Source organism: Triturus cristatus, chromosome 6 (assembly GCF_964204655.1).
Source record: "Triturus cristatus chromosome 6, aTriCri1.1, whole genome shotgun sequence".
In the NCBI taxonomy this organism is placed as follows: Eukaryota; Metazoa; Chordata; class Amphibia; order Caudata; family Salamandridae; genus Triturus; species Triturus cristatus.
The window spans coordinates 1,228,697,481-1,228,716,546 of record NC_140589.1 but is presented as its reverse complement, the minus strand read 5'-3'; the positions used below and the strand labels follow the sequence as shown (position 1 = coordinate 1,228,716,546).

Below are 19,066 nucleotides of genomic sequence, written 5' to 3'. Positions count from 1 at the left end.
CAGAGTTCCGCCCTGCCTCGCTGCTCTCTCGCACAGTTTTCCCCAGCCTCTGTGAATGGAGTTGTAGCTTCCTCTTCCCCCTCGCAGGGCGGCTTTCATGACGTTCTTCAAAATTTATGACAAGTTAGTGTAGTGGTTCTCTGGTAGACCGCTTTAAAAATGGTACCTCACTTGTGTGGTTAAGCCTAGTGCCCGCGGCAGGAAACAGCCAAAAACGCATCTTGGGCACATAACATTTTTTCCGTGAAAACTAACCCCTTTATCGCAATGTTGCTAGCTGTGGATTTTGGACCCTTGCTCAGCCGGCACTTAGGAAAACCTAGCAAACCTGTACATTTTTTAAAACTAGACACCCAGGGGAATCTGGGATGGTGTGACTTGTATGGCTTTCATCAGGTTCTGTTACCCAGAATCCCTTGCAAACCTCAAACTTTGTCAAAAAGAAAAACCACATGGATCTCACTTTTCTGTGATGGTATGTTCTGGAATCGGCGGGAAGCCACAAACTTCCACACACCCAGCATTCCCCCAAGTCTCCCGATATAAAAATGGTTTCTCGCTTGTGTGGGTAGGCCTAAGGCCCGTAACAGGAAACGCACCAAAACATACTGTGGAGACTTCAAAATTATTGATCGCAAAACTGCCTGGTTTTGTAGTGAGGGCTGCGATTTAGATACATACATTGCTATGTTGGCATAAGCGCGTTAGATGTTAGAAAGCCATCTTGCCACTTTTTGCTGCCTTTGCACACGACACTGCAGATACATGTTATTATTTGAAAACTGCTTGCTCGCTGTTTTCTTCGCATGAGAACTGTCTGTTCACATCCCTAGAAGTGCGCTACGACCTTGGTCTGAACATTGTGTAAAGAAACAGTCTGGGTCGCCAGACAATGCATGTTTTTGAGTTCAGGTTGATCGGCCCACTATTTAGCCATAACAGGCATGCAGCTGCAAATACCTGAAAGTCGAGTGCTTTTAATATTGCAGACTGCATGCTTTACACACATTCGGAAGAAGAGCTTTCCCAGGAGCAGAGTACACCTGATCCTGTGATGTGATTCCACTAAGCTGATCTTTACGGTATGGGGTTCCCCATTCAAGCCTAGAGACCTTCTACTAGTCTGATAGTACTAGTTTACTAGCGAAAGGAAGGTGGCTGTACTCCACTGTCATTTAAACTATGATTTCTCCTTTAATTTTCTATGATATTGTAACAATGCTGATGGTTTTAATTATCATTTGTCTGCTTATGTTAGCCAAAGTACTGCATCTTAGGACACGTAGTTTATAAAATAAACCTTTTAAACTTTGCCGTGTCTCTGATTACTCTTGTTGTGGACTGATATGAGAATAATTACGAACAGGTATTTCTGATTCCCACCGTTCCTGAGAGTACTCTAAGTCGCTTGTTCTGGGTTGTCTATACATTGGGACCTCTGAGATAATACGGATAACGAATGGGACACTGATTCTGGTCGGATAGGGGTTCTGGGTTCTGAGGTGAGTTTTTGGTACACCACAATTTACTGAGGTCCTGGTTTCCTGCGCATAGTTCTGTGCATGAGCAGAATCCCTGCAACAGTTTTGCAAGGGAGTCACCCGAGTTTTTGATCCCGGGCTCAGCGGCCATCTTGGGAAACCTACCAAACACAAACCTTTCTGAAAACTAGAGACTTAGGAGAGTCCAGGGAGGTGTGGCTTGCATGGATCTCCCAACATTTTCCTACCCATAATTCTCTGCAAACCTCAAATGTAGCTAAAAAAACCAATTTTCCTCACATATCTGTGTGGGAAATTTGTGGGAAACCCGGTCTGACACAAATGTCCTTCCTCACAATGCTCCCCCAGGTCTCCCGATAAAATGGTACCTCACTTGTGTGGTTTGGCCTAGTACCCGCAACAGGGAAGTGCCCAAAACGTATTGTGGAGATATAAAAATGATCTACCACAGACCGACTTGTTGTGGTTTGTGTGGATCCCCCAATGTTTTCCTTCCTAGAATCCCCTGCAAACCTTAAATTCAGCTGAAGAAAATAAAAAAATTCTCACATTTGTGTGTGAGATCACAGCGCACAAATTTCCTATCACTAAGCTTTCCTCTCGGTCTCCCGATAAAAATGAAACCTCGCCTGGTGATCCTACAACTTTACCACACACAAACGTGAGGAAAGCATTTTTTGTAGCTAAATTTGAGGTTTGCAGGGGATTCTGGGTAGGAAAATGATTGGAGATTCACTCAAGCTGCACCTCCCTGGACTCCTCTAAGTTTCTAGTTTTCAGAAATGTTTGGGCTTGGTAGGTGTGAGCCCGGGACTAAAAACGCAGATGACCCCCTTGAAAAACCATTTTGTTTTGTGATAGATAATTGGGCACCTGTGTTTTTGGTCCCAGTCTTGTGGACATCTAGGGGAATCTACAAACCCCAGACATGTCTGAAAACTAGACACCCGTGGGAGTCCAGGGAGGTGTGGCTTGCGTTGATCCCTTAACATTTTCCTTCCCAGAATCCGCTCCAAACCTAAAATTTAGCTAGAAAGCCTCATTCTCCAATTTTCAGAGTAGATTTAGGAACAGAACTCTTTCGCTTTCTTTTTCTCTCTCTCATTCTCCCTCTCTGCAGTCATAATGCAAGCAAAAATAGGTTCCATAAAAAGGTAAACATTCTGTGGTGACCAGGCAACAAAATTGGATTCCTACACTCGCCCTGTGAAATGTTAAACATAGCAATAAAAGCCATTTGCTTGATTTCGTTGACCATTAATTTTGATTAACTTTAGTAAAGTCGTTTTTGTCTTCTTATTTCTGCAGTCAAACCTTGCCCTGGTTGTGTCTAGCAAGGCAAAGTCCGTGAATTAATTATCCCATCCTGTGTCAACAGTGTGTTATGCCATTGCACTCACAGATGGACTTCTTAGTAGTCATCAGCATATCAAGCAACTTTTTTGAAGGTATAAAAGCTTTTTGAAGACATGTAGGATTTACCTTTCTCCAGTTTTCCACGGTCTCAGAACCATAGCCTCCTGGAGAAAGTTATTGTAGAGGATGGTCATCCAACTCTACCTAATAGGATCTAGTTTCAACTTATGTTGCTTATGCCTCCACAGATGGCTCAGTGCATCTTCACCTATACGTTTGCCAATTGGATACTTTTACTGAACCATATACTGGTCAATATCCGTTAGTGCTCATGTCAAGGTATTGTTGCCTAAATCAGTATTCCTCAATGCTGAACTTCACACCATAAGAGTTTTCAGTACCCTGTGATTTTCTTTGAAATGCTTTCTGCTGTACTTGCAGTGGTTCACTGTATGACCCATGGGTTCTACAGTGCAAATTCCCTTTTCTTTTCTAGAGAAAATCGACCGCAAAAGTGGACTTGAGTTTCCCTTCTAACAAGGGAATCTGCACCATCAACAAAATCACATTCACCTTTTTAGAGCAAGTCTCTTTATTTGGTAGAATTTGTTGTGTAAATCCTACCAATCATTTTGTCCTTCTAGTTCCCCTAGTTTGAGAAGTCAAGAAGTTCAGATTCACTGCTCTTCCTTTTGAGAGCCCGTGGAAAATCTCGACTGGGGTGTGCCTAAATGCATGTCTCTTGATGGTGTATGATACAAGCTTAGTAAAACAATCTTGCTAGTGATGGAAGGAAAAGGCCACAGTCTTGTAAAGAACTGTGGCTGAATTTTCACTCATCCCAGTATTAACAGTGATGACTTGGCTGACCTTTGTTAGAAGGCCTTTTTGGCACACCAAACCTTGAGAGAAATGTGTGTAAGTAATTGTGTTCAATGCATGTGTGGTTGTAGAAGATAAACATGCGTAGCATAATCCTGCCATCTAGTGTAGCGCTCTGATGTGTCCAAGTTGTTTTTGTTCAAAGAAATTCCTTCAAAGTAACGAGATAATGTAACTCTTCCTCTCATTGGTAATGCGCATGGTCATCAATTCCATTGTTAGAATTTTTTCTTACACCGTCAGGTTTGAATGTGTGCTCTTCTGCTCTGGTGTGACACCGTCGTGGTGCACTTTTCTCGGTTCATATCTGCTTTCAGTCTGTGACTTTCACCGACCTCAGCCGCTCGTGGCGTCCCCCCACACACCATGTCTACTCTGTGCTGGAATGGACGCCTTTTTGTTCCTGTCCTCTGTGTCACGCTAAGTATCCTCGCACCGATATCCACCAGGTCTGTAATCTGTCCCGCGCCCCCAAAAATGACAAGGCCAGCTGCGAGGCTTGCTGCTCTTTCAGGTCAAAGAAGACTTTACGCGACCGTCGGGGCCCATTGTATCAAACTGTCTTGAAGGACCACGGACGATACACCAGACCTTTTTAGACCCGGAGGCATCCAAGAAGAACATCACGCACAGGCATCTGCTGTGGACGAAGGGATTTTCTCTCCTGGCGACTGCTCTGGCTCCAAGATTGAGACGCAAGATCTACCCCCTGCTCAACCAGCCGTGAGTACTGTGCCCCCACCACCTCGACATTGACCCCAGCAGGCCACCCCAAATAGTCGACGTCCAGTTTAAGACCGAACTAAACACATTGCCGTGCCACCACTGCCTTTGGGCCATAGTCGGCACAGCCGGTCGTCTTTGGACACTTCCAGCCCTAGCTTGGCGCCAAAGAAACATTCGATGCTTCCTGCTTCTGAGCTGACCACTCCCGCTTCGAAGTTTAGTTGAACTTCGGAACCAAAAGTTATGGAATGTAACCACCGCCCACTGTCGGTACCGAAACCTACCCCATCGAGGCCGAGCTCTTCTGAGCCGAAAATATCGGCGTCTGAGCCGAGAATGTTGGCCTCCAGCAAAATTGTTCATGGATCGGGCTCCGTGGAATCCCTTCTTCAAAGACAGCTGGAAGAAATAGACAATCGTCAAAAGCATTGCACCCAGGGTCTTTACCAAACGTCTCGCGGTAGTAGCTGCTTACCTGCACAGACAAAGCATACATGTCTTTCCATACCTAGAAGACTAGCTCGTCAAAAGTGTTACCAACACACTCTGGTCACCATAAACCTACTTCACCACCTAAACTTTACCATCAATGCCTTAAAATCCCACCTCCAATTCTTTCAGATCCAACCTTACCTAGTAGCAATTCTCATTTCAGAACTAGGGATAGCTTACCTGTATACTGCCAGGAAACCATCATTCTAGACACTCATTTCCCAGTTTCAACCAGGTTAACAGGTAACAGTAAGGACAGCCATAGGTCTCCTCGGTATGATGGCTTCATGTATAGCCATAATACCTCATGCCAGAGTAAGCATGCGTCTTTTTCAGGAGTGCTTATTACACCAGTGAACTCAAGCAGAGGGTCATTGGGAAGATCTAGTGTTGGTCGGCCGTCATGCTTGCTGCTCTCTGCAATGATGGAGCACCAACAACCTTTTAAAAGGGCAGCCTTTTCTAGACCCAGTTCCGCAGAGAACCATATTAACAGAAGCCTCCCTTACGGGATGGGGAGCACATTTCCAAGATCAAATTGTCCAGGGCCACTCAGCGATATCTCCACATAAATCAGCTGGAGTTACTAGCTGTTTGCCTAGCGCTGAAAGCCTTCCTTCCTCACCTTATTGGCAAGGTAGTCCTCATCAAGACGGACAAAATGACAGGCACGCATTTTCTCCAAAAGCAAAGGGGGGCGCTAAGTCCCCTCAGCTTTCTCGTTTAGCCCAGACCATTTGGAGGTGGGCTGTCCGATACAACATTCACATATTAGCGTAGTACCTACCAGGAGTGGACAACGACTTTGCTGATCTCCTCCGCAGGAGGCGCCAACAAGTCCACCAGCAAAAACTCCTCCGGCAAGTACTCCTGCAATACATCCAGCATTGGGGACAACTACAAATAGACCTCTTTGCCACAGAAGAAAATGTCAAATGCCCAAACTTCTCTTCCAGGTTTCCACACCCACAGTCCAAGGGCAACGCACTATGGATGAGTTAGTCGGGGATATTGGCCTACGCTTTTCCACGTCTCCCACTGCTTCCATATGTGGTTCTCAAACATATCTCAACCTCATCCTAGTTGCTCCCAGATGGACATGACAACCATAGTTCTCCACGCTACTTGAACTGTCAGTAGTTCCCCACAAAGTACTGCGGAATAGGCAGGACCTTCTCATGCAGAACCAGGGGGAAATCAGACACCCAACCCCAGAAAAGTGTATGGACTTCTTTTTACACCTACCTTCCAATTATAGGCAAGAAATCTCCCTGTTTAATGTACAGAAGGCATGAAAGGCTGGGAAAGCAAATGGCTTTAAAAGGTCTATCTCTATATCTTAAATTAGATTTTCTTCTTAGCCCATAATAGTAAAAGGCTGGATAAAGTGTAAACATGTTATGTTCTGATAACTTTAAAACCAAATGAGACCATTTAAATTAAATTTCAAGTTTGTTAGTTTTGACATGATTTTCACACATTTCTAGCTGCCTCTAGACAATGATTTGTGGTCCTTTACAATATCAGGAGAGGAGTAGCTGTAGCCATGTCCTGTGAGCCACCTGTGTAGCAAGAGACAGACTTACCTGTGGATAAAAATAATTCTGTGCAATAGCAACATTATCCATGTACACAAGTGGCCCGCCGATGTACCCTTGTGCAAATCAATGTACCGATTTCTTTGCCATCTCCCAGTGTCAGGCAAGGATCGGTCAAAGTATCAGGGCAGTCCTATGTTAACAGAGACTGAACTGGGAGTGAAGGCATGGCTGTTTTAAACAACAGAGCATATAATGGCCGATGCAAGTCAAGAAGGCATCCCGCAATAGCAGGAATAATAAAATACATTTAATTGTTTTAAAGTTGAAGCTTTGGAATTTTCAAATCGCTGGATGATTGTGCCCTTTGGACAGAGGAAGATAAGTTGCTTCAGGTAAAAACTGTTACGATGTGTTCTGGTTCTCCGTGTATAAGTGGCGCTAGAGAACAGTGGTCTCTTTCTTAAAACTAAGTAAACCACTGTCTTATTTGGTTCAAGCAGCATTGTGCTCAAATAGTTTCTGAAACGCACCCACAGCGAGCATGGTTCTCTTAAATCCGTACAAAATTGAGAACATTGTGGCCTGCCCCAGTAAATTGAAACTACCAGGATGTGAGGGGGATGTGATTTCTTGTTTGTTAGTCCGAGCTTAGGAAAGCAGAACTATTTTATTAGTTGTACCAAATGTAGACGCCTTTTGTACAATATTGAATGCCTAACGAGCGGGGACCATGATTTGTGTAGAGACCCAGGCGCAGTTATACATCCTATATTGTCACATAAAGAGTCGAGGACACCATTCTGACTCCTTAACAACCGATTACTATTCTGAGCAGACACGCAATGAGCTGGTTTGGCATATTTAAACGAGGGTTTTTCTAATGTTATTTTGATAAAATAATTACTAGGAGAATAGGGTGCCGTGACTGTTGGCTCTCTGGGCTGATGCATCGACTGAAGGTTTCAGTTTGTGACCACAAGGTCACAGGTTTGAATCGCAGCATGTCCACTGAGCCTCTAGAGATTGATGAAGTGAAGACCAGTGAGCTGAGTAGCATCTGTTATGCAGGACCAAAAAAAAAACCACTCTAGAGATTGATGAAGTGAAGACCAGTGAGCTGAGTAGCATCTGTTATGCAGGACCAAAAAAAAAACCACTTGGGATGAAAGTGGGCTTCACAGATGCATGTTTTATGTCATGTCCTGTTAAATTGACTTTTTACAAACCATTCAAATCTTATTTTTATTCCAATATGCTGGATGCCATGGCAGAACTGGCAAAACCTACAGGCATTTAATAGTTGTAAACAGTTTATCCTGCACAGGAGAAACCCTTGTTTAACAAATTGTTCAAAGTTTCCCTTCATTTGGCATGTAGGAAGGCAAAGCTAGATCAAGACATAGCTATTCCAAATGCTCAAACAGAGATCCTGGTAGCGCTCAGCCGTTTCTCAGGTGTTTGCCTTCAGTAAGGCTGTCCAGGATAATGTCCTGTAGCATTGTGTAAGATGGAGCTGTCAAATCTTTTATTTCTTTTTTTTCAGCCTTAGGTTAACAGTAAAACGCCGACCAATTTTTGAATGAGGTAATCTTCTTTCATTTAAACAGCTCCACTTTCACTAAGATACTTTCCTGTTAGTATGATTTTCCCTTTTATTAAAGCGCTTTAGAGAAACTCTAGTTGGTCAGAATGCAGCAAAACAGTTTACGTAGTAAGACAGCAAGATAGCTCTTCCAGCAAGGGAGCAGCCTCTCCGCGCAGACCACTAGCCCTGGAAGTCACACATTTCACATACATAAACACAGAATGTGGTAATGCTCACACAAAGCAGCACAACTTTTCTCATGTGTTTTACTTTAGTTAGGCTGCCTTCAGCAAAGCCCCATAGCACTGTGGTAGGTGGAATCCAACAGCTGTTTAATTAGTTCAGCTATTGCTACACCATGTATTTGTATCTAAGCATTTTAGGTTTTCATAACTGCGGGGTTGGCAGCAACACCTCTCTGCTTTAGTTTTACCCAACTACGGTCTTGGCCTCCTATACTTTGCTGATTTCTTTTTTATGGTCTGGCTTCTCTGCACCTCTCTACTGCTCCACTAAGTGTAGGTCATCGCCTACATTCACTGTACCACTTAATCCCTTGGGTGTCCCCCCCCCCCACACACACAATTAAATTGCATTTTTACCCTCTCCTCCAAAATGTGTGTAAGTGTTTACAAAATATACCTCGCCCTCCTTTGCATTTTTAATGTATGGCAGAGCTTGTGAAATGGAGAACGCTTTCAAGACAAGGTGGTAATCGAAGGACCTCTAGTTTTGATGTCTCGCAAGGGTGTTTCTAGCTGATTAATATGTATGTTTTAACTATGAACATCTTGCTTGATAACTTTTCAGTCCAGGACTACTAGGGGACACCACAAGCATCTATTTGAAACATGTATTGCATTTTTTGTCTTTTTGCAGAAATGTGCAGAAATTATTGTGGTCCACCTTGGCTATTTGAACTTCACTCAATACAAGATTGCAGTTGGTTTTGAAGACCTACAATATACAATTGCAGGAGTTAATTTCACTGTAGGTATATTGCCACACAATTGTTTTATTGTTACAACCATTTATCTTTAAAGTTTCGCTTATCAGGTTACCAAACTCTACCTTCTATGTATTTTGTTCAGTGTGTTGTAAAAATCTTGTTTTTTCAAGTGAGTTAAAGGCATGTTTTGTGAATCACATAAGATGATGTTGACAAATAATTTTGAAAAGAGAAGCTGGTCCATGTATTCACACTTTATTCAGAGATGGTCACTGATATTTTTCAGTAAAATATTTTTCAGTCTGGTTTATCTTAGCCTTACCATACCTATACATGGCTATTGTCTCACATACATGTGCATGTACACCTTTGTTATTGCAGGCTTGCACAGTGTCTATGCATGCAGTCACTTCCATCACAAACCTTTAAACACCTGCATATTACACTTACATAGATTCAGGGCCTCAAAAAAGTGGCTGACGAGATCATTTCATTCTTAAATGAGAACAGTACAGAGGGACAGTACTGTAATATGTTCAAACAGTGGTATTATAATTTTCATGTTCTGTTTAGCTGACTGTGAAAAAGTATATAATCCTATTACCATCTGTGTAATGTTGTAGTTGGAAAAAAGTATATCCTAGCTCAAAATGTAATTATTCATAAATGAAAATAAATTTCAGGCCATCCCGGCACGCTGACATCTGTTCCTGCCTTCCTTTGCATTCCTATGTGGATCTGGAGCTGCGCTCTAGTGTGCTGGGGAACAGTGCCCCCTCCGATAATGAGAGGATTCCAGCAGTGCTATTCCTACAAGAAGCAGATGTGAGCCACCGATCCGTGCAAAGTGTGCCTTTAATGCATGGGCTCTGTATGCAGCTCCAAGACGTGTGTGCACCTGGAGATAAATCGAGACCAGGAGGCAAAGTTATATGTTGCCGAAAACAAGAATTCTCAGTCTTCACACGGATTACGCTCCGTCTTCAAGTCACTGGGCTGCCCCTGCAAACTCTTCACTACCCTCTCAAAATCTTCGCATAAATTGAAGTCTAAGTGCAAGTATAAGAGAGCTTAGTGTGATTTAAACCCGTCCCGCCACTCTGAATGTAAAGAAAAGGCACGAGGTGTCGATAATTAAGTCGGGCTCCCTCGACATCAGTGACCACGGAACCAATACCTTAGTTAGTCCCGAAGGTCCTGAGTTTCCTGGCCATTCTTTACTTTCTAGCCCATTGAAGTCTTCAGCCCATTACATTACTGTGGGTTAACCCAGTTGTAAGATTATGTGCAGTCTAGTAGCTAGGGGGGCGGAGTATCCGGGTGGAGGGGAAGAGGAGGAGCAACGGTTGAGGCGGGCAGTTAGAGTAGGGACGGGGAACAAGGAAGACGAAGAGAATAAAGCCTGGGTAGCGTTTAGTACAGTAAACAAGTAGGCCTGTCGGCAACGAATAAACAATATTTCTTAACAGAAAAATTAATTGAAGGAAAAAGAAAACACAACCAGAAGTTAAGTTCTCTCTGTTGCATATATTATGGCGCAAGAACATGGAAGTATTAATGTACACTGTAGTATAGGTTGCCCAAAACGTGCGAGAGGTGAAGAAAGTGCTCTTGCAGCGTGACAAGTGAGAATGAAGTGACGGAGTACATAAACTATCAACAACAAAAACAAGCATTGGCCTAACCAATAGGTCTCGATTTTGGGACCTTATAACTGTTTAGTCAGCCCACCACTACCTAAGAAGTCATGGAGGGGGGCCGGGCAATGAAGAGGGAGCAGGACTGGCTAAAGAACCACCACTACCTCTCCACCATAAAGCACTGCCTCCCTTCTCCTGGGAAGCTTGCAAAATGCGAAATACATTCTTACTCTGCAGAGCCCTCACACACTCGCTCATAAACTACCCTCTGTGCGGGTCTCCAGTGCACCTTGTGTTTGCTGTGTGATATGGACTGTTCCCAGGTGGCTGAGGGATCAGATGGGAGCACTGTGTGAGTTGGCAGGCCTGATTCAAGTGTCTAATTTATGAAGGTGGCTAGGTGGTGGGCACAGGTAGAAGGCTGCCTTGTTCTTCAACAACCCCGGCATTCGCCAACCCCTAGCGCCTAAAAATAACCTTTAGCCCCATCAGACCTCCCCCTACTCCCCTCCCTCCCCCCACAAATTAAGCACTGATACTACTTCAAAATCAACTGAGTAGCCACTGTTCCAACTCGAAGTTGCACATTTTTAGGTCTCGGCTCGAAGGCTGCGCTTGTGCAGTCTCGCTCCGAGATTTAATGTTAGGAGTGGGGCTTTAACCCTCTCCTTTTTTTTTTTTTTTACCTCTTCTCCATTGGCTGGCCTCTGAAATACTGGTCAGCCATTGGAGAAGAGCATTGTCTCTCCAAACAAGCCCCGTCTTTTTCGGATTCGGGGCGTGTTTTTTCCTTTCTTTCTCTCCCCTGGAATGTAAACATTCCAGCCAATGGCAAGAGGAGAGAAAGAAAAACACGCCCCTGAATCCGAAAACGCCGCTGCGTTTCTCTGAGGCATTTCTGCTTGACCTCGGAGAAAGGCAGTGGTGTGCTCCTCCTCTCCCCCTGCTCTCGGCTCCCTCGGTGCTCCCGTGTCCGGCTGCTGCTCTGGTCTCCTCCCCCTGTCCTCTCAGGCTGTGCACGTACCATAGCCCCGGCCCAAACTCCACCTTTGGTACATGGCTTGCTTTGGTGAGTACCTGCACATATTTTTTCACAAGGAAAGCACTGACTTTTATTAATTGATGGGAATCCGACCAGCGGCACTTTGCTCTTTTCCTGCCTTAAGGTGAATCGATCGAAAAAGATGCCTGAAAGTGAACAGTCTATGCCTTTCCTACAGGCAGTGTAACGTGCAAGTTCACGTATATATTGCTAAGAGTGTTGGAAAAATCTAATGGATTTATTAAATAACGGGCAACAGCCTCTGGCAAAGCAATTACCGTTACAAAAAAAAGTTGTTTGCTCTGTAAATTGAAACTAGTTCGGTCCGAGATTCTCCACCCGCTTAGTGATCATCTGGCCTGACCCGTCTGTAGGTTGTCAATGCTTGGCGAGAGCAGATCGGCTGGGGGAGGGGAGAGGGCTCAGGTTGCCACATGTATGCAGGAACAAGAGAGAATTCTAGAATTCGCTAGTGCAAAAATAAGAGAGGCTTGTGTGTGTGTGTGTGTGTGTGTGTGTGTTTTCATTTTGGGAACACACCATACGATTTTTTTAATCCTTTAATCAGCAACAGAAAAGAGAAAAAACATGTTTACATTTTTGACGATATCGAATGAATGGCCCTTTGCAATCATGTGAGCAGAGTGGCGCAATGAATCAGTGTTGGTATCAAACTGTTGAAAGTGGCCACTGGTAAACCACACTAAACAGGATCTGTCCAATGTTCGCCTTAATTGGGAGCTTGGGCCCTTCCTGTGTCAGCACACAGCCCGCTTTTTACAAACACTTCGTATTGTGCAGGCGGGAGATAGGCCGGGCCAAGGTTCAAAGCAGGTTTCCCAATTTCAGCCGGAATGTGCTGTGGTTGCAGTTTCCCTCCTGTGTGCCCAGTGAGGTGAGTCACACAAACTGAACAACATCTGAGAGCTGCTATCAGGCGCGCAGGGGAGGGGAGGCTGGGGGACGCCAGCGGCTTCTCCTCAACTCCCACTGACAATGTAGCTTGAACATGTTTACATTTTTCTTTAAAAGAAAAGTGGGTAAATCACTGTTGGGAGAAATGTTGCTAAGTGGCGGGACACCACGCACGGGGAGTCAATTGCTATTTCAGTCAGCAATAAATAGCTTCTCTGACCATTTTCAAAAACATATGTATTCACTCTGTCGTTAATCATCAAATGAATTAATCCAATATACTTTTGTTTCCAAATACTTTCTCTGTTTCCAAGATGTAACTTTTTCGCACTAGCATGGGAGTGGGTGTCATAAGCATCAAATGTAGTGTTTGTACGACTTTAAGGACAAAGGAAAGTCGTGCTAATGTGCTGTCTATTTATTTTTATTGTAGTAGTTTTATATAGCGCGAATTCGACCTGAAGGTATTGAAACGGTTTATATGAGCATCAAAAGTCACGCTCATTTTTTTAGGCACGGGAAAATTAAAGTGATTTGCCCAGGATCACAGGATGTGGTGCTGACGCCGATGTCATGTTCCCCAAGTCCAAAGTCTGCAGCTCTGCCTGTTGCATCACATCCGCTCTCAGATTCAGATGAATGCATTATGGGAATGTTTCTTATGACCGTTGCTGCTTTATAGAAGGCTGTATTGAGTAGTGCTCGCTCAACCCCCAAGCTGGAACCGTTTTGCTCGTCCATTAAAAGTCTCGATAACTATTAGACGTTGCGCGATCTTCCCCGGAGCAGAGTTTTGCACACTGGCCAGTTTACTTTTGCCCTGGAAAGAGCGTGTCCTGCTGGGCAGTCAGGGCAGAACTAAAAATAAAAAATGAGTGCCGGTGAGTGCCACCTGCAACCACCGGTTCACATTTACCGGTGTGTGTGTGGTGTCAGTGTTATGCCGTTATGTGTGCCGCGAAATGCACGCATGCGTTGTGGTTGTGTTAACTATTGTGTTAGGATGGTTTTGGATATAGAAATGCGTTTAAGCGTTGAACGCAGTTCCTTATGCCAACGAAGGTGCACTCATATGCACAAATGTGTGTTTGTTGAAGTTTGTGTGCCTTTCTTGTGCGTGCTTGTGAGGCTGTAAGAAAAAAACTTTATTAAAGATAATAAAAACCCTAATGTGTATCCATGCTTTGCGGCGAATGACTATACCGGTTGTGTTTGTGTATTTAGAGCAGACAATTGTCACGCCATCATAATCCATTTTTTAATAACTGTGTGTGTAGGTGGCTCTGTGGGTGGCTTTCTGTTGGTGGCTCTGTGTGTGCGGGTGGCTCTATTTGTGTGGGTGGCTCTGTGTGTGGGTGCAAATGCAATAGGTCTCGCATTTGAGAGTGATTAAGCTATTGACAGTGTAAATAACAATGCCGTTTCTTTAAATGTTTTAAAAACATAAATAAAAATAATGTCATGAGCAATGCCAATAGCTCTAACTTTAACAATGCAGAGACCATTGCATTGTAAATGCTTGTTTTGTAAAGGTACGGCATTTTTTTAAATTACTAAAGTGACGATTGCACTGTAATAAACCTTCCTTGCACAACCCCCTAAAAACCAAGGTCAGCTACAACAGGAGTGTGCAAATCCACCACAAAAATACTAATGGCGTACATTCAGCTACGGTAGTCCGGAGAGATCGTTCATCATGACAATTCTGCCCCTTGGGTCAACACTGCACCAATCTGATGTCAGCGCTCCGCCTGTTTTTTGTGAGGTGGCACAACCTACAATTAAAACCGCCCTTCACTTAAAAGACCCTGGAGCCCAGGAGTGAACCTATACTGACACGCTACCTCTTTACTTAGCAAGCTGCAGAAGGCTACTGAACCAGAAACATGCAAAAACAGGCACCAGTGAGCCGACGTGAGCCTCCAATGAAAGGGAACGAGTTCACTGGTAAACTTGTCGAGTGGAGTCGCACCATTTTTGTACAAGTGACCGACCACTTGCGCCTGTCAAACAAACTCACATCTCCAGTGAAGCCCATTGTGCTGACAGCCTCGAGGCAGCCGTGCAGCCAATCTCCTTTCGGCCCCACGTCCACGCTTACAAGGCAAGCCAGGTAAATGACAGCGTGGCAAAACTCAACTGCTTCTGGATCGGTGGGACAAAAGGTCTATCATGTCCATTTATTTGCATTCGTTTTTTTATGTGTTTTTTTGTGTGACTCATTCTGTGAAACTGAAATCTATGTAATAGTGTTGCATTGATATCGGGCCCCTCAAACTGTTCCCACGTCTTGGCTTTCCCTTCCAGGAACATATCCCCAATAGTCTTCGCCCTCATAGAGCTGAGCGCTCTGGTCACTCCTATGTCTCTGCACGAGGGAATCCAATTACACCACTCTAATGGAGCCAGCGGGGAGTATAATATCGCTCCAAAATGTAACATCAGCAGGTGATGCCAGGCGTGTCTCGTCACTTTTATGGAGTCTAGGATCCCTGACCTGCGGTCAGGGGGTGTAAACAACATGGTGAGTAACAGAAGAGGAGAGGCCGCCACCCGTTCTATCTGTAAGTGCAGAGTTTCTGGTGAGCTGTGTATCCATTGGTGAGCGTGTGCACTTTGTGCCGCTCTGTAGCATAAGTCAAGATTCGGGGCCCCCAGCCCCCCTAAGCGGTAAGGGAGTGTGAGTACATCCCATCTGACCCTGGCTTGTTTACCTGCCCATGCTAGTTTAATCAGCATCGTGGTGAGTGTGCGGGAAATAAAAACCCCGGGAGGACCATAGGGATATTGGAGAACAGGAACAAAAAGCGTGGGAAAATTACTATTTTCATGATCGAGATTTGCCCAATTAGTGACAGTTGTAGTCGGATCCATTTCTCTATTTCATCCCCCAACTTATTAACAGCCACCCCATAGTTCTCACGGAACACCACATCTGAGTCAGTATGTATCTTACGTCCTAGGTATCGGACTGGCTCCGTTGTCCACTGTAGCGGGTATTCACGCTTGAAGGGTACAGTGGTCGGGGTAAGGGGAAAGATTATAGATTTAGCCCAGCTTACTCTCAGGCCCGAAATTGCACCAAATGTCACTACTTCCCTTGGTGTAGGAGACAGATAATTCTCAGGGTCTCTAATGTAGAGAGGCGTGTCATCGGCATACGTGGAAACTATTAGCTGGTAGGTCAGGAAACGGATACCCCTATGATTGTGATACTCTCTTAGGGCGCAGGCTAATGGTTCCGCCACCAGCGCATATAAAATCGGGGATAAAGGACATCCTTGTCGTGTACCTCTGGTAATGTGTATCTGGTTTGTAACCAAAGTGCCGATTTTTGTTCTAGCAGTTGGTGAGTTATATAAGACCCCCATAATTTGTAGGAACATATTACCTAATCCCATCCTCGTTAAAACAATCTTCATAAACTGCCACTCGACCGAGTCAAAGGCCTTTTCCATGTCCAAAAAGAATGCCACTGCCTGTACGTCCTGTCTGGTGTGCTGTATTGCCCCAAAGACTGTTCTCAAATTATAGGTCAAGTTCCTACCCGGAATAAATACCGCTTGTTCTGGGGCCACTAGGCACGGAACTAGCGGTGTCAGTCGGATAGCAAGGATTTTGGCACAAAGCTTTGTTTCAACATTTATTAAGGACAAGGGTCGGTACGAAGAACATTCAGCTGGAGATTTGTCTGGTGTCAGTTTCGCTACAATGACCGCCTCTCTCATCGACTGTGGCATAATGCCGTCCACCACCATATCCTCAAACAGCGTAACCAAGTGTGGGATCAATTTATTTGCACTTGTACCACAGGGCGAGCCAGACTCGTAAGAGGGGTGACAGGGTACTTCATAAAACAGGGTGACAGGTTATTAAGGAAATGGGTATAAGGCCGGTGCATACAGTGCAATAAGTGACGAGAAACTCCTAACAAAACAAGGGAGGGCGAGGGTGAGACAGGCAGGGGAGCGAGAATAGAGCAATGTCAACAAGCGCGCGTGGCCACGCTAATTGAAAACAGATGGCCCCTGCACACCGCTGCTCGCTTCCGCAAGGTGGATTCCACACACGCAGGAGTGCTTGAAAAGAGCAGACCGATTTCTAAAGGTCATCTCCTAGAGCAGCGCATGCGCTGCTCTAGGCTCGACCTAAAAAGGTTGCAGTGCTTCAGCCACCTGCATGCTGCCTGTCGGGTATAACAGAGTTAAAAATGTTCCTAAATCCAGGGCAACGAGAATGAGGTCTTAAATGTCCAAATGGGACTAGGTCTTTGTACGTGTAATTTTGAGAGGATCGACATTCCAAGATGGCGCGTTACATAAAACAATCTGGGTGGGTCTGCATTAGGACTTGAGGATGGAGAAATCCATAGTTGTATGAAAACTCAGTGGGGTAAATCCTTTGGGGATGAAATACATCAACACAGCTCGGCTGTAGACATCTCTCAATAGAAGACGCTTTACTGCAAAGTTTACTTTTAAAGGGGCCCTTCCAACAATCACGAAAACTGAGAACAGCTAGCCGGCCACTTCGGTTCACTCCTGAAATGTTTGGAAGGCCCCCATTAAAAGTACATTTTGCAGTAAAGTGTCTTCTATTGAGAAATGTCTGCCTATTGCTAAATGTAATGAGCATTTAGATCCTTTGTCAGGAAGCACAGCTCTAGAAATATACCAAACAGTATAGTGATAAAACGGTGTGGAGATTTGGGGAAGCTTTTCATCTAGTGGGCCAAGAGAATACTTTAGTAACATCCTTACCACAAGTCCCAACAAGCGCACCTTTTGATACATGAATCCTCACTGCTCTGTGTATGTTTCTAGGTCTTACTTGATAGTGTAGGTGTTTGTATGACCTATTGTTATCTTTTTTTAAATATATACATATAGAGGCCTTTAGCTCTCCCCAGGGGAGTTTTTCCGCTTACCTCATGCAGTTGACTGTTAGGTGAATGTTTCTACCTCTTATAGAGTGTTTATCACCTCAAAAACTACTTTGAATCATCTCACAAATTATTCATCTGATATATTGTTTTCTGTGTGCAATGCATCTATTTTCACCACAGCACATTTTCTTTTAATGTTTGAGTCAGGACACTAAACCGGACCTTGGCTTTGGCAATGCTTATTTTTTATGCTGCATCAGCTTCTACAGGTACCTCTTTTCTAACCCTGTGTGAGCTAGGTGATTGCTTATACACTAACAAACATTTTGTGGACCTCAGTTTGACCAGATAGTCCTACTACTTTGAGCTTTCATGATTTCTGATCTGGTACCCTCTTCTCTAAATTCTCCACTTAATGATATGCTCCCAAGTTACAGCTTCTGGTCAGCTGTCAATATTAAAACTGAGATATAAGACAAGTAGGCAACTTAATAGGGTACAGCCAAGGACACATGCGAGAGAACAGCTGTGAATCCGGCATAATATTTTTAGTTCTGATGTTAACCAAGACCGTTAGATTTTACAAAATTTACATGCATAATATCCTTACCTACAAGGGCTGCTATCCCTCTTCATCCATTGCTCTGTGATTGGGTCATTCACATATCTGAAAGAAACACGTTAGTGATAGATTCCTTACCTTAGAGTTACCCCCAGGGGTCTGACTGGATCCAGAAAGTTTTCATCAGCAGTACACCTGCGCGTCGGAAGGTGGCGTTGTGTGGTTCCGCGTCCATCGTTGGCGTTGTGGTCGCCGAGATGACGTCGCAGCTGCTACTTAGACGCCGCCATCGTGCACTGACGTCAGTTCTTTCTTTTTCCGCTCCAGCAAGTGCAGATCCGGAGAGAGCGGTACCCCCCAGCCACTTTTTGACTGAGTTTTATCGAGGCTTTTTGTCTCTATTTTTTGAGTCGATCGACTCCTGGTGCAGTAGGGATGCCCGGCTTCAAGACCTGCGGGGACTGTCATCGCCCGATGTCGGTGACGGACCCGCACCGCGTGTGTCTTTACTGACTGTAGCGCGACCACGACCCCCAAGTCGTGCTCCGACTGCCGGACCATGGCACCGAAGACTTTGCGGGAGTGGTCCTGAAAATAGCTAGAAGTCCGGCAGTGCGGCTCCGTGCCGCTCAAGGTCCCGGGGACGTCGAGGGACCGGTCGCGGAGCCGCCACCACCGTTCATTGGGATCGAAGTCGACGCACTCGGAGTGAGGTAAGATTAAGCTTTCCAAGAAGTCGAAGAAACGCCATCGCTCTCCGACTTCCCGTCGTGAGGGTGTGGGTGGTGCCTCCCCCACAGCTTCGGCAGAGCCTACGAAGTCGCCGCCGGCCTACCCGCCCTTCCCGGGTCCGTCGGCGACTTAGGCCCAGCTGCAGGAATTTCTGTCAGCCATGGCTCGCCTCTTTGGGCTGTCGTGCCCCGCCGGTGCGCTTTTAGGCCCCGCGGGCCTGACTGGGGGTTCTAGCCATTTACTGCCGGCAGCTCCGG

The 19,066-nt window shown here is 45.0% G+C and overlaps 1 protein-coding gene across 2 annotated transcripts in view; it reads left to right on the top strand.

Moving 5' to 3' along the window:
- TMEM181 (transmembrane protein 181) overlaps nucleotides 1-19,066 on the top strand; it is a 402,172-nt gene that overhangs the window by 263,632 nt on the left and 119,474 nt on the right. For both annotated transcript variants that reach the window (XM_085612151.1, XM_085612152.1), the window contains exon 6: nucleotides 8,964-9,074. In XM_085612151.1, coding sequence (XP_085468277.1) covers nucleotides 8,964-9,074 — 111 coding nt within the window. The remainder of the gene's footprint in view (nucleotides 1-8,963; nucleotides 9,075-19,066) is intronic.